The sequence below is a fragment of the Dioscorea cayenensis genome, chromosome 7 (assembly GCF_009730915.1).
Source record: "Dioscorea cayenensis subsp. rotundata cultivar TDr96_F1 chromosome 7, TDr96_F1_v2_PseudoChromosome.rev07_lg8_w22 25.fasta, whole genome shotgun sequence".
NCBI classification, from domain to species: Eukaryota; Viridiplantae; Streptophyta; class Magnoliopsida; order Dioscoreales; family Dioscoreaceae; genus Dioscorea; species Dioscorea cayenensis.
In genome coordinates, this window is record NC_052477.1 from 31,338,685 (window position 1) to 31,360,715 (window position 22,031).

At 37.2% G+C, this 22,031-nt stretch overlaps 3 protein-coding genes, 2 long non-coding RNA genes and 1 pseudogene across 5 annotated transcripts; 3 read left to right on the top strand and 3 right to left on the bottom strand.

Moving 5' to 3' along the window:
• Positions 1 to 499: 499 nt before the first annotated feature.
• LOC120265627 lies at positions 500 to 3,714 on the bottom strand (annotated as a pseudogene).
• Positions 3,715 to 3,854: 140 nt separating this feature from the next.
• On the top strand, positions 3,855 to 7,084 carry LOC120264666. Its single transcript, XM_039272488.1, is given in 8 exon segments — positions 3,855 to 4,121; positions 4,196 to 4,469; positions 5,310 to 5,516; positions 5,594 to 5,896; positions 5,898 to 6,267; positions 6,367 to 6,473; positions 6,566 to 6,621; positions 6,738 to 7,084. Coding segments are annotated over 8 exon segments (1,551 nt in total). The 5' UTR covers positions 3,855 to 3,947; the 3' UTR covers positions 6,798 to 7,084.
• A 338-nt stretch (positions 7,085 to 7,422) lies between these two features.
• Positions 7,423 to 8,358, bottom strand: LOC120265922. Its single transcript, XR_005537807.1, has 3 exons — positions 8,034 to 8,358; positions 7,771 to 7,834; positions 7,423 to 7,617 (listed from the first exon to the last, which is right to left on the bottom strand). It is a non-coding gene; the product is annotated as an uncharacterized LOC120265922 (long non-coding RNA).
• A 2,198-nt stretch (positions 8,359 to 10,556) lies between these two features.
• Positions 10,557 to 13,219, bottom strand: LOC120264973 (laccase-7-like). The gene is made up of 6 exons (XM_039272902.1): positions 13,133 to 13,219; positions 12,562 to 12,713; positions 12,193 to 12,440; positions 11,930 to 12,058; positions 10,837 to 11,808; positions 10,557 to 10,687 (listed from the first exon to the last, which is right to left on the bottom strand). The coding sequence occupies exons 1-6, from the start codon at positions 13,217 to 13,219 to the stop codon at positions 10,557 to 10,559; spliced, it is 1,719 nt and encodes a 572-aa protein (XP_039128836.1).
• Positions 13,220 to 14,217: 998 nt separating this feature from the next.
• On the top strand, positions 14,218 to 17,766 carry LOC120264975. Its single transcript, XR_005537596.1, has 4 exons — positions 14,218 to 14,621; positions 14,794 to 15,434; positions 15,515 to 15,710; positions 16,997 to 17,766. It is a non-coding gene; the product is annotated as an uncharacterized LOC120264975 (long non-coding RNA).
• Positions 17,767 to 17,772: 6 nt separating this feature from the next.
• On the top strand, positions 17,773 to 22,005 carry LOC120264974. The gene is made up of 2 exons (XM_039272903.1): positions 17,773 to 19,750; positions 21,365 to 22,005. Exons 1-2 carry the CDS (start codon positions 19,299 to 19,301, stop codon positions 21,603 to 21,605), a joined length of 693 nt encoding a protein of 230 aa, XP_039128837.1. The 5' UTR covers positions 17,773 to 19,298; the 3' UTR covers positions 21,606 to 22,005.
• The last annotated feature ends 26 nt before the right edge of the window (positions 22,006 to 22,031 follow it).

Below are 22,031 nucleotides of genomic sequence, written 5' to 3' on the forward strand. Positions count from 1 at the left end.
ATTGTATATCAAACTTGAGATAATATACTCAAGTCAATTCTGGACAGCATCATGGAATCATTTGTATGCGTATATATAGTCTGTCTCAAAAATGTGTTCTTGAGAAACTGAATGGCAGCAATTTGATCATTTCCTTTTTCTCGCGATGGGGATAATTAATTCCTTTGTTTTCCTACTATTTGTTGTATCTGTCTTTTTTGTGATTTTCACAGCTTTATAGCTTAGAACATGGTTCGGTAAGTCGTTAATTTTAACATGGGATTTTCCAAATGGGAGGATTTTATGTTTATGTTATGGTATTCCATTGCTCCAAGTAACACTGAAGAGGTTATTAACTCAGAGATGCCATATTTATTTTGACACACTTATTAAGGGACACATATTGATTTTAACACTTGACTTTTGACATCAACATTTTACGATAAACACATGCAACGGAACAAACCCGAAACCTTGATTCTCAGCATACATACTATGTATGTCATGTGTGTTGATTTATTTAACCTGAAATCTCGACAGGTTTGACTTGAGGCTTTTTGATCTCCGGCCATCCTCTTTGGGCACGGTGACGCCATTCTCCATGCCGGCCTTCACCTGCTCCACTTTGACATTCTTCGGCAACCTGAACCTCCTTAAAAACTTGCCGCTACTCCTCTCTCAACGCGGTGCCATTTGTCATTCTTCTCCTCGTGTTCTTTGCTTCTCTCGCCACTGATCTGAAGGACCCTACCTTTCTCCTCTATGATCTCCACCTTCACTTCCTCTTTCTTCAGCCCCCGAAGATCAGCTATGAAGATGTGTGCCTCCGGAGTCTCTTTCCAGTTTCCAATCAATACGAGTGTTGCCAACCGAGGCCGTTTCACTGGCCAAGTTGGCTATGAACATGGCTTTGTATTTTAATTCCTAGCTCTTAGTCCGTGCTTATTTCTACTGTTTTGTCCTAGTTGTGTGAGCCCCACCCTTTAATCAAATCCTAGCTATTGCTTTTATCTCTTAATCCTAGCCGTTGGTTTTACTTTCAATCTTAGCCCATTGATTTTTGTTTTTGTTTAGCTTTCAAAACCCCAAACTGCCCTCTTCGCTTTTTCGGTTTTTAGATCATAGGGGAAAAAAGAGAGAGAGGAGACTTGCCCTCGCTCTCTCTTCCTTTTGCGGGTAGTGTCGATGATGAGGGACTGGGAGAAGGGTCTCATCGTCACGGATTTCTTTTCACTGTTATTGTCGAGGTAAGGTTCTGAGTTTTTGTTATTGCTCTTTCTTATGCTTGTTTGTGACATGTTACTAGTTAGGGTTAGGATTTGGTGAGAATTGATTTGATTTTAGTTTGAGGATAAAATTGAGAAAGTCCCTCATGTAGCACAGAGAGATCTCTAATTTATTTTTGAAGATCTAGAGATGGAATTTGGAAGAGATCAGAATAGAAAAATTGTAGATCGAGATCTTGTTTAGCTTACTACGAAATTTCAGAATTTTTTTGGAGTAGTATCCCTCGCAAATTATAATTTTTTTAGACGCAGTGACGCGAGATGGATTTCAGTTCAGCCCTTGAACAGTTTTTTTGATTATTTTTCGTAATTGTAAGTTCTGTTTTTAGATTTATATTTATATAAGAAAGTTATATAGGACGATGTTATATTTGTCTCTGCAAAATTTCAGAATTTTTAGACATGTAAATTGTGAGATATGAGCAGATTTCTATAGGTGTGCTCAATACTATTTCTGCAGAGAACATTATGATTGCTTAGACAATTTGATGGTCCGGTAAATGGAATTTGGAGAAGAGTAATATAACAAAGTTATATATTTTTGATGTTACCTAATTACCTGAAAAATTTTTTTAGATTTTTATGCATATGTAGTTTGTGAGATATAGCCCTATTGGTATAAGTGTCTCGTATGAAGATGCCTAGTTTTTCTCATAAGTTTGAAATTTTTTTGATTTGTGTTAGAATTTGCAAAGCTCACCGATTTTTAATCTTAAGGTTTGTAGGTGAGTTGGTTATTGGTCTTGACCTTGGTAATTTTTGTTAGTGTTTGATTTTTGTTTTTTGCATTCGTGTGAATTTTAGAATTTGTTTACTTGTAATTCGATGGGTTATTCCCAAATTAGGACTCCCGAGAAATACTCGATTGGTGTAACAATTCAAAAAAATCCTACTGTTAATCGTGTAAGTATCCTACATATAAATCATATTATATGTATATACTCTAGTTTTTCGAACATCCGAAAAATTTTTGAGAAAAAAATAATGATTTTTATGTATTTATTTGTATTTTTGAATTATTTATTTATTATTATTTTTTTGGAATTATTTTTAAATTATTTTAAAGTTCCAGCTTAATGATATTTTTATTTTTGGATTAGAATTAATTGAAAGGTTTAAATATTTTTATTTACATTTGGATTACTTAATTTTTTGAATTCCGGATATTTATTTACTTTCTGATTAATTACTATTGTGTTTTTCTTTATTATCTATTCATGTTTGGATTCTATTAATTGGATTATTTTGATATGATAAAAATGGGATCATGTGATCGCAAAATTACTTGCATTTTGCCCAAGATGAATTTTGATAGTTTATTGTTTTGTGAACATTAAATATTTTTGACAAAAGTAGTCGTAGTCCCCAAACTAACTTTACTAATAACCCTCACATCGGGGTTAAACACCGACCGTGATCGACATGTACTCGATATAGAAACTATAGTTTTTCCACCGCTTTCCGTCGGTGAAGAATAACGACACTCGATAATTCCCTACGGGTCACCGAGGGTAAACTTATGAGTTCTAATATTCTGCTCCAAATCAATGGGGATAAATATACGAGATCCGTTATTTTTGTTTTGACAATAGTTGTTTGGGGACCCTATATGCTTGGTTTTGACATCCGTGTTTATTTTGAAATAAATTTGATTTTGATTTTTGATAATTTATGATTTTTTTGTAAATGATCCCTATAAATTTTTAGTAGGGTCTTCACTGGGCCGCATGCTCATAATCATTGTTAATTTTTCGCGCTTTTGAGACCAGATGCCTACTTTGGTTTCGACCTTCTGGTGTCAGCGCCGTTTCATCGTGCTCTCGATCCATAGAGCTGGGTTCGGGGCGTGACAAGTTGTTTTTTATATTCCTTTTCATTTATAATAAAAGTTAGCTTCTCAGTTGAGAAGTTCATTCCAAAAAAAGAGTTGGAGGCTGGCGCAGAGAGAGTGCAGCTGCCGAACAGAGTTTGGAAGCCCTGGAACGGGTCCCAGACGTCGAGGGAGAATGGGTCGACGAACACGTTATTCCTACGGATAATCAACATACTTTATTACGATGGAACAAGCTTTGATCTGATTTTACGATGTAAAATAGAAAGCCTAAACAAAGCTAAATAAGAAGAAGAAGAGATGCGCCTTGCAAGTTGCAATAGAATTGTCGTCGTTAATTATGCTCGTTTGGTGAAAGGGAAAAGAGCGAGGGGCTTATTTATAAGGCTTGGACGTGGATTCTGGACTATTCTCGATCTTGTGCTGGTTCGCGTCCCCGAAGTCCCCACAACCTTCTACTACTCCTTTCTGGAACTTATGTTAGCCTCGTGATAAGCATCCACCACGCTCATGATCAAATGATTCAAATTGGGTGAAGAATCTTGATGTATGAACTATGTATGAATGTTTTGCCAGATTTATATACATATATATATATATATATATATGTATGTTAGTGTGTGTGTGCATATATATATATATATATAAAAGTTTCACTTTAGTTCCCTTCTCCCGCCCTTTTTTTTTAACATTTCTCGCCCAAAATGCTGGAAAAATCCCGCCTCTCAGTGACTTACCCTTTTTCGGTTCCCTCTTCATCTTGTTCTTCTTGTTGTTGTTGTTGTCATCATCTCTGACTGTCTTCTCCATAACATATTGGTTTTCTTGGAGAGTTGGGAGTCCAATCCATCATGGGAAAGCACAGCAAAGGCCGCAAGAGAGAGAACCTGGGCAAAGGCAAGGTGACCCCTGTCCAGATCGCCTTCATTGTCGGCCGCTACCTCGAGGATAATCACTACACCAACACCCTATCCTCCTTCAAATCTGAGGCCGTGGATCTCTTCTCGAGAACCAAAGGCAAAGAGGTACTGTCGTCCTCCTGCTTTCTTTTTGGAATTTTCCAACTTTTTCAATGTTTGAAAAGAGAAAATGGGGACAGGTTCCCAAAGGATTGATGGGGTTGGGCGATATATTAGACGAGTACATAAGCTTGAAGGAGCAGAGATTGATGGTGGATCACGAGAAAAGGAGAGTTGAGACTGCCCTTAAAGGGTTTCAAGATGTCATGAGGGCTTACTACTCAGTCTCTGTGGGTGTGGGGAACATACCTCTTCCTTCATCTACTCCTCTTCTTCCTCCCTGTGCTTCAGTGGCGGCTTCTATGGCCCCACTCTACACTCCGCCAATCAACACCTGCAATGCATCTCCTTCAGGTGCACTCCCACCTCTTTCATGTTGAACTGTTCCATCATTTACACACTAATGTTTTATATAATAATAATAATTATTATTATTATTATTATTTTTTGTATTTGTATTTGTATGTGGCCTTTTGCCTGACTAAGATAGCGGCCTTCATCTAGTTACTGTTGCTGAATGCCCTAACTTTTTTTTGGTTTGGTTACTCTGGTTAGCAAAGTGGGGTTTTTGATTAGACTGTGATTAACTCAAGATGATTGATTTTCTAATTGATTCTTGCTGAAAATGAGGGCATATTAATTAAACATTGAACAAGATTGATCTGTGTTGAGGATGTAATAGAAGACAGACAGGCCAGGCATCAAAGAGTTTTCTTATCGGATATACCAATCAATTTTATGTTTTCCTTGGTATGTTTGCCTAAGTTCTACCAAACCAGGGCTAAGGCAAATCTTAGGTAGTGATTTTATGAGATGAAACAAGCCCTTAAACTGTGTATTATCTGATTTAGAAGGTCATTTTCCTTATTGAAAAGCACTACGGTTTAGCATGTCAAAAAAATTCTCCTGTTGCTTGTGAATTATGCTCAGTGAACTGCTTCCTATTTATGCCCTTGTTTAGTGACTATATATCGATCATCGTCATTCCTTTGTTTACTTACCCTGATGTGTGTGTAAAGATGATAATTAGATGAAGCAATGGCTTCTGGTGATTACATTCTAGTCAGTTGCATTAAGTTAGTGTTGGAGGGAAAATGCTGCAGCTGTAGTTTTCTTGGCCTTGTGTATAAGCTTTTAATGTTTACATCCTATCTCCTGATGTTGATAGGAGTTGAATCATTTTAATTTTGGCAGGTCACATAATTAATGCGTCTCCCATGTTGAACCATGAACAACAATCTGTGTTTCAACAAAAGGCTGCCGAAAATAGGAGTTCGTCAACTCATGCACCCAAGTCTTCATCTGCCAACAAGAGAAAAGCTACAAGGTCTTTTCAAAAGCATCCTTCAGCTCCTAAAAGATCATGTGTTCAATCACTCAAAGATTCATTTAATGAGCAAGGTAACTCCAATTTGTCCTACACTACTTGGTATATCTGTTACAATGTTCTATCTGTCAGAAATGCCTTTTCTTCTCAGGTAATACACTATCCTCAGAGAATGCATGTGCCAAAAGCACCATAGGTGACACAGAGAAACCTTTGGCTGCTGAATCAACATCAGGAGACAATTTAAAACTTGCATCTACAGTCCAAGAATCAGCTGTAGCAAGGACAAGCTTACTCAAGCATCCATGTGATCATGAAGGGTCTTCTGGTTCCCCTAAAACTCCTGGGCAAAAATTTGCCACTCAGGCAAACAAATTTAGGTCTCCTCTTGATGGTTCTCCAGTCCGTATTATCAATACTACTGAATCAAATGGGAGTTGCCTCATCCAAGTGTTCTGTAATATCTAGCAAAACAGTTATAGTCAGCCCTCTCAAGGACAATGGTTATTTTGCTGTTGAGAGAAGCTACCATGTTACAACATCTTCACCTTTGCATTCAAACACAAAGGAGCCCATCAGAAGAGAGCACATAAGGGGGAGGTTGGATTTTGATGATTCTGATTTGCCTGCAAGCTCAGAGAAACCTCTTGATACTGACAGCTCCACTTCTTCAACTGACGGGGAAACACAGGAATTTGACTTTGATCTTCCAGATCTTGATATCCTTGGGAGGGATTTCTCATTCTCTCAACTTTTAGTTGACTTTGACATTGATTGTGAAAAAATTCCCGGCGGCGAGTCAACCACAACTGATCTCCTTCCAGGGTAACCTTATATTCCTTATATCTGTTGCATTATTGCCTCTACTTAATTTAACTATGTCTAGTATCCTCTGTTAACATGCATCCGGCAAACTAAACCCAGGGCAATGCACAATGTGTTCAGTGGATGCATGGAAACAAATCAAACTAGTGTAGCTCCCTGCGAATCATCTTTAACAGCTCTTTCTCCAGAGGATTCAAACATGCAAGGTTTCAAAAGATTCCAATTAATTGGCACTTTGTGCAACTACATTTTTATAAAAGTATATCCTTATTCTGTTTTATTGCTTGCCTGTAAACAGCTTCTGATTCTGTGGCTGCCTTAAGAAGTGTTACACGGTGCATAATTGTGAGTCCTGCTAGGCCATAACCTCTACCTCATACATCCCTTTTGTGTTCTTTTCTCCTTTGTTTGATTTCAATTAATGCTGAATGTTCTGCTTTCTTATATTATTTTGTTTGATTTTATTGACAGCTAAAACAAGGGGAAATTCAACCTCATCGCCCGTAGTTTCACCAGAAAAACGTAGCTAGACAGCTAGTAATAGCATAACAAGAATATGCTTTTAGAATGGTTTAAAAGCAATATGTAGTTAGTGTTCAACTAATTATGGTCATTGTTTTGGTCATGTACTCTTTGATGTTACTGCTTTGTCTAATACAGCTATTGCAAGTGGCTATGGATAGTAACTTAACAATTGTTATTGTTGTTGTCTTTAAACAAGTCTAGCAATGAGTACTGCTACCTAACTACATGCATCTGGTTGCTGTTAAATAAATAGTTCAATGAGCCAAATGCATTAATTACTTGAACAATGTTGAGAAACAAATTAATCATGTGGCTTACACATTTTTTTGTTCAAAAAATAAAAAAAAAAGAAATGAGTGAATAAATAAATAAAATCATGATTCAAATTTTGGAATATCATTTTTTTCTTGCAATCGAGAGATTGAGGGTTTAACTCTCTTACAGTAATAGTTGAATGCGTCTTTTTTAAACAAAAAAAATAGTTGAATGCTATGGTTTTCTATATTTATTATAAAAAAAAAGAGAAAGAAAGAAAGGAAGAAAAAATCTCTCAATGTCAAGTTGTCAACCTCTTGTTATAGCAGCATATGCTTGGCGTTGGTTCTGATCTGATGCATATATATTCCCAGCTAATTATCAAAATTAAGGGATGGCAGTCGGGAATGCTTGCACCTGATGTTTGTGCTTGTTCATTAAAACAGAAGTCAGAGCAAGCCTGAAACACTACAGACGATAGTTCATATATGCTTCAATATTACCTTTTCTAAGTCCCTTGAATGAAGTGGAATTGAAGACCATGATTTAGAATGCCAAGTCTTCAAGCATCTGAAAATATTAGCCAACAATATATAACCAGTATCACAGAAAACCATTTATATATATATATATAGTGCGTTTAGCATTTGTTTTAGCAGTAAATAAGAAAGAATGAAATGATTAAATAAACTCACTGTTTTCTTTATTAATTAATTTACTTACAGGTAATGGAAACAAAGGTATCACCACTCAGTATGCATAGATCATTGGTCATGTCTTCATGCAGCTGCAACAACAGAACTGCCTGCTTAATTAGACAATCATCTCAACAACCAAAAATAAATAAATAAATAAATAAAGATCATCTCAGTTACATATATAAACTACAAGAACAATAATATATCATCATCATATTCATATTCATATGCGCATATATATATATATATATATATATATATATATATGCCAAGTAGTGAAGAACATACCTACAGTACAGACAGACAAGAATCGATGGATTGAGGAAGTTGTCAAACAGTCCCATATATGGCCTTCTTCTTAATTAGATGAACTCAAAGATGTACTGGTTAATAAGGTGATCGATCACATGAGAAGATCTATATATATGAATATGGATGGAGGAAAAATTCAAAAGGATCGCATGATCCGATCGAGACTCGAGTGGCATGGTCGAGATGTGTGTGCATCGATCTGCATGCCCGGCCAGAGAGACATGGATCAATGCGATCCCTTTGGATGCTTCCTCAAACCACAGAGCAAGACAATATGTAATTAATTAAACTCTTTCTCTCATCTCATGAATACCACAAATGGAATCAAGTGCTTCTGCAAGAGCTATACCACTCACTTCTTCTTAAAGAGCACTTTTTTCCCCCCTCAAAGGTAACTGCGCCTCCCTGCATGCCCTAGTTTTACAGGAAATTACTAACAGGCCCTTTCATGCTGTTTGAGCCAGTGATGTGAAGTCAAGGGCTGATGATGAACAGCATCACATATAATACAAGTTTCAGTAATACCTTTGCTTCTAGCTACACCTGTGGCTATATATCATATATGGATTTGGACATATCATCGAGCTGTGAGATCTAATACCTATTCTATACTTTTTCAAAAGATTGTGAAAGGAAAAGTCATGCAATTACCTGACAAACATTTATATAATTAATGCTGTTAAAATTGTTTGTTAAATGTGCATGGATATTTTAATCCCATGTGACGTGTAGAGAGCTAGCAAACCATTACAGTCCAATCATTTCGCCATTCATGGGATTCCCCCATCCTCTCTGCTACCATTTATACCTATTATTATATATCAATATTATTCTTAATTATTATTTTAACTCTTTTTTTGACGTTTTCTTAATTAGCATTAATTAATGTGGTCCTATGCCTACGGAATAATTAACATTAACATATGTGGTGGGGTTGACAGACTCATGAAGAGGCACCACGTACACCATGCCACATGTTTAATTACCTCTTGCTAATTATATATATATATATATATAAACAACAACAACAAATTCATTACAGACAGTGAATTATATATAACATCGATCTATATATAGTTAAAAATGGAACAGTACTTAATTTGTTAATTAACGTGCAGCTATAAATTTAACTTCTTACATATATATATATATATACACATGATGATTCGAGAATATCAATGATATATATTCATATATGGTACAAGACTACTTGTTTGTTTGGGACATCAATATTGACTGGGGTTCACTATGTGGATCCTCCACCAATTCATGAAATATATGCTAGTTCTCCTGCTGCAAAGAAAAATGGTATAGTGCCCAGCCACTAGGGAAACATATGTAGTAGGATATATGGTGTAGTGTCATGTTCCTCTATGAGAAGAGGAATTTGGAGGATCTCCAATTCTACGGATACCCCATTAAGTGCCAACCAAGGCCCACTCACATTTCAATTTCCACATGTCATCCATTAACACTTCTCCGGTACCACCATCCTCATGCATGTGAGTCATGTGACCCATATATATGTATTAACTAAAGTACTAGAACAAATTAAGATCAAATTAATCACCATTTGATATATCTTAATTTACGTACGGCCTCTTGATTTGGTATAAAGTCTGTCACTCAATTAGTTGGTTAATATTCATATATAATAAGCAAAGGTAATTGCATATTTTGACTTCTTCCTCCTAGCTAAATATAACAATTAATTAATTGTTATCTTAAAAGTTAAAACCATTCACGTGCACCTAAGTGGGTATGTATATATCAGAAACATATGAAAGACAGCAGACTAGTGTTTAGCGTGTTTGTTTTGGAGCCATGTCTATTCACATGGCCTACCACTCATTGTGGTCCATTCCCGGCCTGCTGCACTTGAGCAGTCATATCTGTATATATGGTGCTGGTCAGTGATCAGTGAACACAATTCCTTTAGCTTTCAAGGCAAGGACCAACCTATTATATTTATTGCACATGATGTGAAAGGATTAATTTTTAAATATTTCTTTTTGCTTCGTCACTGACCACTTGATATCTCGTTAACCACAAATAAAAAATATATATATATATACAATATATATCGCTTTTAATTTCATCATGCATGCATCTGATTAATTTGGATTAATGTATTGATTGTGTTAGTTATAACTGTTCATTAATTTAATTAATCACCGAAAGTTATATGTATATCTGATTGAGTAGCTAGGAGGCATAATTTCCCAGTCTAATTAATAATGAACTATATATTATTATATATCAAGAAGAATGACCTCATATATTACTTGTGTTTCTTAGTAAAATTAATCCCATTGAGTTAGGATCGAATACCTCTGACTTTGAGATATTCAAACTCTAGTATGGGAAGGTAAATTAAGCAAGCAAACGAACATACATTGTGTGTTATATATTATATAGAGTGGGTTGGCCGTTGGCGCAACAATCAGAAATAAAACAAATGTAAATATCTCTTTAATTTAATTTATTCTAGATAGCTAGCTAGCAGGTAGGAAAGTCTGGAGGTGGTGGAGGGAGCGTTGAATAAGGTGTGGGTCCATTCCCAACCTCAAAAGCCATACCCAGACCTATGGGAAGGTGTGAATCCAGATGACAATGCATCAGCCAAACACCTGCATGCGCGCATAATATATAATTATAAAACACAATATTAATTTAACTGATATATATATATATATATATATGTAGCGCACAATTGTAGTAGCTAGAAATGATTAATAGTTTATATACAGAATGAAATTTACTTTCAATATCAATATACCTGGATTATCAGCTCTGAACCTGATGACTGCCCAGCCACCAACTGGAACAGCAATAGTGTTCCGAACCAACGGATGGACCAAGTTGAACATCTTCTGTGCTGAATCCTGATTGTAGTTTCCGAAACCCTGGGCCAGCACAAAAAAATTGAAACCATGAAGATGCAATGGATGACTTTCAGCTCCAATTAAAGCTGTGTTCTGAAGCACAATTTCAACTACTGAGTTGTATTTCAGCCTTTTCAATTTAGTGCCAGTTGTTGTCAATATCAAAGGCAGGCTAATGTTCAATGCGTTGTTGGTGTAGTCAAACACCAAAGGAGGCTCGTCAGGAAAATCGCTAGTGTAGATCCCCTGGACGCCATTGAAGTGTGCCTCTAACAAGGACATCTTGGTGGGAAAATGGAAAGATATGTTGTTCATGTTTCCAAGCAATTGGAATCTGTTGCACTTGGTCTGATCAGGTAGGCAGGGCATAACTCCCAAGCCAAAGGTCATAAACATTTTCTCATCCACATCAAGGGGAACTGAAGCCATCCCTGGCTTAATAAGTCCGGTTAAGCTGGAGTAGAATTTGTAGGCAGTGGGTGTATCATTGAAGGCAGGCATGAAGGGCATAATAATTAATGAACCAGTATTGGTTGATGGCGGTACATTGTTGCATTTATATTGAAGAATGCCAGTGGTGGTGGTGTTGTCGAAAGGGGTATTTGGAGGGCCGACCGCACTTATGTACGCTCTGGCTGCCATATAGTATTGACCAGGAGGAGCATCGGCGACCATGAGAACATCCACTGTTTGTCCGGGAGCCAAGACCAGCACATCAGTCTTGTATGGCATGGTGTAACTGGCATCCACGGCCACAACCGTGAAAGAGTGGCCAGCTATCTTGAAGAAGAGCTGGTTATTCATTGCAGCGTTGATGATACGTAGCATGTAGGTCTGCCCGGGCTCCACTTCAAGCTTGTACGTATCTGCAGGCGATATTGCATTGCATGCAAGTTCAAATTCAAGATCATATATATATATACATGCTTTAATTGAACTTCATATATAAATTTATATATATATATATGTGTACGTGTGCTCACGTACGTTTGCTTGAACAACGATATAGATCACCCATTCGGCCATTGATTGTATAAGCATCCGATGGGGGTGGTATGCCACCGGCGTTTATAGTCACCTTCTCTATATCCGCCATGTTAGACTTCCACCACTCTCCTGCATGCAGTAATTTATATTATATTATATGAAGATTGATTGATTAATTAGCTTTAATTTGTTCCTCAGAGAATTATTGCTAAAAGTTGTAAAAAATAAATTAATGTGCTGCTAGCTAGTCCGTAATTAATTACCTAGTAGGATTGGCACCTCCTTGTAGGGTTTAGGGAATGGGTATGCATTAGGGCCAGCTCTGGGTTGGATAATAAGAGCACCATAGACCGTAGTTCTTAGGGATGAGAAATGGGCGTGCCACCATAAAGTTCCTTCTTGAGCAATGATGTTGAATTTGTATGTATATTTGTTACCAGGTAGGATTGGACATTGAGTCACATAGCTAGGTCCATCAGCCCATGCACTCAGTAGCTGAAAGATGCCATGCCTGCACACACACACACACATATATATATATAAGCATAATAATAACTGTTTGATTAAACCGTGACTTTTGAAAATCTAGAAGAGATATATAATTATATATTAAGATGCAATAATGATCATACCAATGTATGCTGATGTTATAAGGTGAATGGTTGACGACATGAACAACGAGCGTATCACCTTCATATGCGCTTATTGTTGGACCAGGATATTGTCCATTAACAGCAGTGATAATTGAGTTTCTGCATAACTTTCTTACCTTCAGATTACCCACCTAACCAAGTAGAAAATTACAAATTTATATATCAATTAGTCAATCTTGAGTATGTTTATGTAATATATATAATAAGCTGGCTGATGAAGGTTATATTATAACCACTTCAAACTTCCACATTTAAATTAATCCTAATTCTCGAGACATACTTTAATGTAATTTTTATATCTAACTAAATCCTCAAAATAACACATGTGACTGAAAAAATATGATAAAAAATCAAAGATGGTTTTCAAGCGCGCGGTGATCGAGAAGAAATAATGGCAAAGAACTTTAGCGTCAAGTAAATAATCACTTATGAATTAAAACTTGAAAAGATCGTGTACTTGGCCCCCATGAACTCTCAAGCAAGACCAACGTAAATAACAATTTCTAAATTAACATAGTAAAAAAGGAAAAGAAATTATGAGCCAATTTACATTGAAGGTGTGCTCCACAACTGCAGCTTGGGCCCAAGAACTAACGGTAGCAATCACAAATGCTACCAAGAAAATATACCTTGCCATCTAGAGAAAGCTAATTAAAGAGAAGGTTATCTCTCTCTCTCTCTCTCTCTCTCCCACCCCACTCTTCTCAATCTAGATATAAAGTCAAGCACTCGTTCTGATTTTATGCTATAATTGGAGCAATTTCAAGTCCCTTATATAGTAGTTAAGCACACATAAATAAGCAACTAGGCAAGGGTGATATATATATACATAAAACAAACCAAAACAAATAAAAAAACAATTAATAGAGTCTGACAGAGAGAGGCTGCTAATGAGTTTCTGTCCGAGACGAAGTTGTTGCAATGTCCATGTTATGATTCAGTCTTTGTTATCTTTCCTGCAGAGCAGCTGGCTGATGAAGTCAATAAACATAATAAAATAAAATAAAATAAAATAAAAAAAAAACGTTATGAAATTTATGTTTCCTTTCACGTTGAAGAGAAAAAAAAAAATAGAGAGGAATTGACGCATTTTATATTGATCTGCATCATTGGAACTTAATTGGAACTCTTCAATTCTCAACTCTCATTGTTTCAAGGCCACCTGCTGCATTTTTTATTACTTAATCGGAAAATTTATTTGAAATCACAGAAAATCCCATTCACAAGCAAAATTATTTATATATATATATATATATATATATATAAATCCAATTCTGGAAAATGTCTTGAGAAGAAGTCAAAAGTCATCACTTTGACATGGTAAGCAAATGAGCCATGCAAGAAAAGCAGTTAATTAATCCGTCACTTTTTTGTGTCTTCAATTAGAATGATCTCACTTATGAATTTTGTGACAAAAAGGCCATACGGAATGGATCAACTTGAAAGCTTGTCCTTGCCTTCGTACCTAAACTGGGATATTGGAAAGCTATCGTCGACTTCGAGCAGCAAGCAACAAATGGCATCTATTGTTATCTTAAAAGTTACGCTGGATCTCATGGTCAACTTGAGACAAAAAAAAAAAGCCCAAGTGGCCCATGAATTGGTAAAACAGTTTAGGTAATGCTTTCGGTTCGGTCTACACTTCTTCAGATCTTCTTCTTCTTCTTCTTCTTCTTCTTTTTCTTCTTGGGCAATGGCAGGATGGTAATTTCCTCCTGCATCCAAAATACACACCCATTTTGCCATTGGGCAAATCGGGAGGGAAACCTCAAACCCTTGCCCTTGCGTTGGGCCTTGACCATGGAGGTAGATGCGGTCTATCATTCACAACACCTTCGCCAACCGATGTAGATGAAGGGGAGGATTGATTAAAGCTGGGAAGATGAAGGATTGGGACCGTGGTCTCCGGAGAAGGAGGATGCTGTCTTGAGCCGTTTCGTCAGCAAATTTGATGCCAAGGGATTGGTCCCTCATCGATACAAGCATCCATGGCCGCTCTGGCAAGTCCTGTTACTCAAACGCTAGCCCTTCCTTTGCTGGTATCTTTTTTTGTCTGTGTCTTTGTTCATTTTTCTCTATTATCTCTTACTCTTATATGGGTCATTGTGCTCACATGCATGTTTTTTCCTTAGCCTGCTCTTGATTGTGGCATTGGTATTATTAATGCTTGCTTTCTACTTATTAAAAAAAATCTCTTCTTTATTGTTGTAGAGATCAGAGGAAGGGGATTTTGTTTTGTTTGCATTGGCATCTTGATCATTTATTTGAGTTACTTAACTCCAGCCTTTTGAGCGAATTCATTGAGGTCGAATGATTAAATTGATAACAATGTGATACTCTGGAAGGTGCTACAATAAAGAAGACAACAGGATCTTCTGAAGAGACAACATCTTATGGAGACGTCGGTTCTTTGAAATTGGTTGAAAGGAATAGTTGTTCTTAATTTAAAAAAAAAAACAATATCGGATCATTTTTCTGACAAACTTCGTATGCCAGTCAAATCCTTTACACATGGGGTAGAATACCCACATTACTTGTACCAGCCTCCTATAATTATTCACTTGAAAAGTCAGGTACTTCTTTTGTGTCAAGATCTGTTCCAGTGATTGGGCAAAGATTCCAACCATCCATATTCAGCTGAGCAAATTGCCAGGCTGTTTGCAAGCCAGGTGCCACTCTGATGTGGCTATTGTTGCTGTGAAACTCCAAAGGAAAGCGCATTGTAAAAATATTTATTGGGGCCTCAGTTTCTTGAGTTTGTAAATTCACAACCTATTTCAAGCCATGAATTTCCTCAATTGCCACAGACTTGAGCAGCATTGCTTGGTAAAAAAAAAAAAGCGGCTTGCAGAGTAAGACCAATGTCTTAAATTATTCATCTGGCCAAGTAATGTCATATTGGCCTGCTCATTTATAAATATTTTGATGATAGGTCTGTGAACAGAGAGTGCAAATTGCTTTCTCACTGATGACAAGGTAGTTGACATAAACAAGCTGTTTGAGTAAAAATTGATGATTTGAGTGAGTCTTCCGTTACATCACAAAGCAGGTGGATTTGAACTTGTGATCATGGTGGTGACTGTTACTTTTTCTTTGTTCAGAGAGAGCTATGGTACATGGCAGAAATGGTAAGACATTATTTAGTTTATTTTCAGCGATGATAAATTAAAAAAATCTTGAAGACATAATCAAACTTATTTATGAGGTTCTCAGCTATAGAGTCTGTGAGGTCCTTAAACTACTCTTTATTGTATATATTACCCTCCTTTTGACATGCACTAGAAAAAGGATCAACGTGTTATTTCTGATTTCTGTCTGATGCTGAAGGTAGTGCTCAATATATATATATATAAAACTAGTTTAGCTTGTAAACCTAAAGGCAAATATAGACTCCTCATGACCGCAGAACCAGCTTGAAAGGGGCAGAAACCTTCCAGACTCGGGTTATTCACTTATAACAACATTAAAATGATTATGATGTAACCGGTGTGCAGTTTTGACAAAGTCATTAGTTATTAGTTGGTGGTCGTCGTGATGTTGTCATGCCAAATATGTGAGCAATCACTAACTTGTTCTCGTCCTTCTTGAAGGAGTGAAAAGCAGGGAAACTAACCTTTTGGGTTAAAACAAATCAATTATAATAAGCTTGCAGCACTGTTGATTGAATTTTATAGTTAGTAAATTACTTTGTTAAAGAGCTATGTTTTACTCCAATTTTCATGTCTGAAAAATTCTCTTATATGTGATTATAGTTGTGGATATTTTCAGGGTTGATACTTTGAATGTTAGAATCGTAGGGGTTCTGAGATCTAGTAAATCCCCATTTAGTAATCGGGTTACGGAGAAACCCTTTCTGAGGATTAGACTAAAGGACACTGACTGACCTATCACAGACATAACCATAATGCTGTTACTTATGTACAGTCTTCCAGATTCCATTTCATCTCAGAACTTCCGTTTATATAGTCATGGCTTTGGACTGGTATCCCCATATAATGTCTTTGGCTCTAAATCGGCAGAGACATTATTTTGGTCATTGCCAAATCTAGATCTGGCAGTCTAATGTGAGCATCCTGCTACTATTCATTGGAGAACCAAGCTTTTTCTTTCCAATTTTCTTATTACACACCTTTTCAATCTGCTCCTTCTATCCATTTCCTTTGAATTATTTGCTTTTGGTGTTCTATTCTTTGTATCTATTATGTTCTTTTCCAAAGAGACATGTGAGAGATATCTTCTCATATACTCTACCACAGGAAGATCAATAATTGAAGTTGTTATTCTTGGACACATGATTAGACATGGACATCGAAATCCAATATCCAACTGTTGTACAATTTTAAATTGTGTTGGAAGTCAATTTTCTACATCTTGAAAACTTGTCCAGTGATCTGATAAAATCTGTTTGTGGCAGATTTGCAGAAATTTGAAGGTGAATTCTGCATGGTGTCATTTGAAAACAGGGACGAAATAGCTGCATTTTAACACAAGTTCACGTGAGGCAGGTGGGTATTGCATTCTATATCTATTAATGAGAAATGTGTACATACCACTACTACTACGATCGGAACCAGTCGTCCAGACTCCAGAATATGCCCAGAAAAGAGATCCAGCCAGGTACCTCTGTTATTCTGACGTGATTATTTCCTTGTCATGCTCCACCATATCCACCATATCATGTGGAAATTTTCAATCTCACTGAACTTAGCTTTGTTGTTATTTGTGTTCTCAGACCGGGACTAGGAAAATATTAGTCCTTTTCTGTAGTAGCCTTGAGTTGATTTGCATTGGCTGCTGTCTTCAACTTTTTATGCCATTAGAATCCACCACCAAGGTGTGATTTTCTCCCTTGCTGTGAGTTTGTGGTCCTGCCATTCAAGTTGTGTTGGTTCAGCTGGACCAGATAGTGTTCTCATTTGTTGGAATGCCTATAGCTGATGGTAATATCGTACATTTGTTTGTGGCCGAGAGAGTGATGTGATAGATACAACACGGAAAATGGTTTCCTCTTTCACTTGATATCTTCTATGCACGTTCTTAAATTCCACTTTGTTCAAGGTAAATGAAGCGCATGGTTCATGGTCAGTGCCTTCTCATTCCTCATCATTCTGCCCGCCCATACGCCCAAATAAATCATCTCTTGGGCCCCTATCTCATCAAGCTCCTTTTGCTTGACATACAAGCTTTTGTATCCGTTTCCCTTTGTTTGGCCTTATTGAAGTGCCAGTCTCAAACTGATTCCCATGGTGTGATGTGAATCACCAAACTCCAATAGCTCCTCCCTCGTTCTTCGTTGAAGGTGAAATTTCAATGTATTTGCTACAATGCAAAGCACTTGTGGTTTATTACTAATACTTACCATGTTATTTGCGGAAAACTCTTTTAAAGAAAGTTACAGTCAGATCCCTTTGACCAACGGTCGTCACCCTACGATTCCCAAATATATCTTTGGTGGGCCCACGGCTGTTGGATTTCAGTCTGGGGTACTCTGATCCTGTTATTCATCTCTTATCCATCCATCGTCTTAGGAAGGAAGGAAGGAAGGAAGGAAGGAAGGTTAAGTAGTACTTCCGTTTGCATGGTCCACAGCCCGAATATTGGATTTCCAGGTTTGCATCAAACGATCAAAGAGGCTAAAGAGAGGAATTACTGGATTACGGTAATATAGAAACTAACTAACAAACAAATAACATCATCCCCATGATGAGATCAAATTCAGGAAGAAGAGGCCGGACCGGAGCCTCCACTGACTACTGACTGGTACTCAGCTATACTAGTCAGTCACCTGTGTCTATTGACACCGTCCTAATGTGTCCTTTCTTCTATACTTTTTTTTCTCTCTATTAAGTTTATCCGGCCCCAGTCATTTTTCTGTATCTGTGTGTCCTGTGCTGTGGCCCATGCCCTGTGCCGCTGTGCCGCTGTGCTGTGCAGTCTAAAAGAAAGGCTGTAGATTACTCCAGATCATCTCCTCTCTGCTCCATCTGCACAGCAATGTTTCTACCTTTCTCTATTTATTTTACCTTTTTCTGTTTTTGTGATCCTCCTTAGTCCTTCCTTCCCTTCCCTGATACTAGTATGACTGACATGGGAACAAAGCGCCCGTCTCTCTCTCTCTCTCTCTTACTCACTTCATCTCGCAGCCTATCTTCATGTAGCAGTTGTGCCCATCTTTCTTTATGATTGCATCTTATTTTTGTGTTTGTTTTTTGGTTTTCATGTTGCCTTCATTCGTTCTTTCATTCTTTTGAGGCATAATTGTCTTCAAGCCTCCAAAGATCTCATTTTTTTACGGGATATTAGATGCATTGCATGGACTTGTTGCTTTTTCATCTATATTTGTTGCTCAGATGGTAAGGCTAGGGCATTCCGAATTCCAAAATCTCATTTTGTTTTGCATTTCTTGGTGCATTCTCTGAAATCTTAGTCTCCGAGCCTCCTTGTCTTCTTCAGTACTAGATCTTTCTCAACATTACTACATTCCGCCATTTCTTCAACCATGATCAGGGGCTCTTGTGTGGACCTTCTCTTCCAAGACTTGTTTCCATGTCTTCCAAGAACTTTCTAGCTAGCTTCCAGTTCCTCATCGTCTACAAAGATTCACACTCCAAGTTCTCTGTTTTAAAGAGTGCTTCTTCTTGGCAACTCGGGATTTAGTCTTGCTCTTGTTAGTTCTTGCTCCTTATCAAGCTGCTGTCTTGAAATTTCTTTAGCCGATGGCAGAGAAGGGGGAGACTTCTGGCAAAGATATAGAAAGAGGACCTCACCTTCCCTTTAATAGCGATGACAGTGATGGCAACCACTGTTTTTCTGACGCCGAGGAGCAGTCCTGGCATTCACCTTATGATTCAAACAGTGCTGCTTCACCATATGCTGTGTTTCGGGCTTCATTTGCATCAAGTCACGAGACTGATGTAGCACCAGAGACATGCAGAAACTCCTGTTTCTCTGAGTCTTCCCTTGAGATTGATTTGGAGAGCGGGGCGGCTGAGATTAAGGTTAATTTGCCCAATGTTGTAGAGAAGGATTGCAGGATCTGCCATCTTAGTTTACAGAGTTCTGCCTCTGAATCTGGCGTTGCTATTGAGTTGGGTTGTTCTTGCAAGGGTGATTTGGCTTCTGCACACAAGCAATGTGCTGAGAAATGGTTCAAAATGAAAGGAAACAAGTAAGTGAACTTCCACTGCTCTTCTTTTTGCTCCATCTTTTCTTTTTTTCTTTTGAATGTTTGCTTGTTTCTTGATTGTTTGCAAATTGCAATGATTAATTAATTAATTAATTTTTTTATTTAAGAAATATTAATTTTCTTTTCTTTCTTCTTGCTTTTTTTGCTGAATTAAGTTCTGTTTCTTTTTCCAAAATAAGTGGATCGACAGTAGATTAATTTGTTCTTTTCCATTATAATCAAATTTATATGTCAAGAACTTCTTCATTCAAGCATATTCTTTTGTTCACAAGCACCATGTATAATAATTTGATTGATAAAGCTTACCAAATTTATTACGAAGAATCTTCATTCTGATGTTAAGAATGATCTTCCGGACCAGTTCCATGGTGCACTGTATTATTTCTTATTTTAGATTTTGATAGTATTTGCCCTGATTTTAGTGGTGCTATCCATAGAAATTTTAGTAAGAAGAATATTTTGCTTTAACGAAAGCAATTAAAGAGAGAAATGATATAAAATATCAAACTCTAAGGATAATGCCTCGCGGTTCATTATTCTGTCCTTTTTCAGTTGTCTCTTTGTTGCTACTTTTTATTTGGGTCGCAAGTGGGCATCTGATTTTGATGTTTGACAATGATATTAGCATATCACATAAACTAATAAGCATATTTCCTCTATAGTCTTAAAACCAAATGCAAGATAGGAAGATAATTTTACACATCAGCCTAAAACCTAAGGAGATATATCTTCCTTCACATAAAAACCATGATGTGATGCTGCTTCATGCTTCATGAAAGTCTACTTGTGTTCCCTACCACTGGTGACTGAGAGACCTTGTTCCTCATCCTTTTTGGCAACTTAACATGTAAACAAACTCAAGTGCACCACGCAACTAAGTTATTGCTTGTGTTTGATTTTTTTATTTTTTTTCCTTTTGTCTTGGATGATGTATATGCTTGGACAGTAATATTTACTCTTTTTTAAGACAAAAGTTTCCATTTCTGGAGGGATGTATACTAATTTCTTTTACATAAAGTCTCCTCTCACTTCATCTGTGTTCATAGGTTTTGAACTGTTTGTTGTTCTCAACCATTTGTGCTGCTGCCTGTTAGTGCTGCCTTCTCATGCTATTACTGGTGTTAGTTGTTGCTGCTAACATCGTTATCCTTTTTGTTCGTGTCAGTTGCCATTTAGTTCCACTGTTAGCCATTTTTATGAATAATTTCATTTTCCTCTTCAGTTGCGCTGGTTCCAAACCTTTTGAAAATTTTGTGGCTTTTGTCTCCTGTTTTCTGAACTCCAGAACCAGTGCATTGTCCTTGTAGGATTTTGAACATATATGTGGCATGCGCCACAATTCATTTCTTTTTTAAGCCTTAGGAAATGAACTCTCAATCATGATGAAGCGCTAAACTGAAACTAAAAACCAGCCTGACGTCAATAAAGTATTTGCTACTGTCTCCTGTATGGCAGTTTGAAAAAACTTTGGACTTTCAAGTGCCGTTGGTCTCAGCTCTATCACACCTCTGAACTTATGATGCTGATGAAATCAACATGTAGTAAATTCTCATTTCTGACTTGAGCTTTTTCGGTCTGTCCCATGGTTTTTTTTAGGACCTGTGAAATATGTGGTTCATGTGCACAAAATGTTGCTGGTGCGGTGGACATTCAGACGGAGCACATTGAAGAGTGGAACGAGACCAGCAATAACAGCAACAATACTGGTACAGGTGCTGCAGCAGTGACGGAGAACAGGAGATTTTGGCAAGGCCACCGTTTCCTCAATTTCTTGCTGGCCTGTATGGTCTTTGCCTTTGTCATCTCCTGGCTTTTTCACTTTAATGTCCCGGGCTGAATCATCTACAAGTCCCAAGTCTGTTCCATTCCATTCCATTCCATTCCATGAATAGATATAACTCCTGTATTACTACTTACTAGGCCAGTTGATCAGAGAGAACAGGGAGAGAAAGAGATAGAGAGAGAGAGATAACATGACATGACACGACCCGACCCTCCTCTCGATCTACAACTGAGGATGCCTTGTCACGCTTGTCAACCTTTTCAGCGCTGCCATTTGCCAACTTTCTTTCCATATTGTGGTGTTTTATGCGTGCTTGAGCTTACTTATAAATGCCCCATTCCCTCTGTTAACCTCTCATGTATACGAGATGCTTAAAAACTTTGTGCTTACTATTTTCTAAAAGTGTGTTTATCCAAAAGAAAAGAACAAAAAAAAAAAAATGGTGTTCAATTAATGGTCAAGAAATCGCAAAAAGTATCG

Coding starts and splice junctions, on each gene's coding strand:
- LOC120264973 (XM_039272902.1), bottom strand. CDS start 13,219: ATGGCAAGGTATATTTTCTTGGTAGCATTTGTGATTGCTACCGTTAGT. Junction 12,714..13,132: donor TTGTGGAGCACACCTTCAAT/GTAAATTGGCTC, acceptor CTACTTGGTTAG/GTGGGTAATCTGAAGGTAAG. Junction 12,441..12,561: donor TATAACATCAGCATACATTG/GTATGATCATTA, acceptor GTGTGTGTGCAG/GCATGGCATCTTTCAGCTAC.
- LOC120264974 (XM_039272903.1), top strand. CDS start 19,299: ATGGCAGAGAAGGGGGAGACTTCTGGCAAAGATATAGAAAGAGGACCT. Junction 19,751..21,364: donor TTCAAAATGAAAGGAAACAA/GTAAGTGAACTT, acceptor GGTTTTTTTTAG/GACCTGTGAAATATGTGGTT.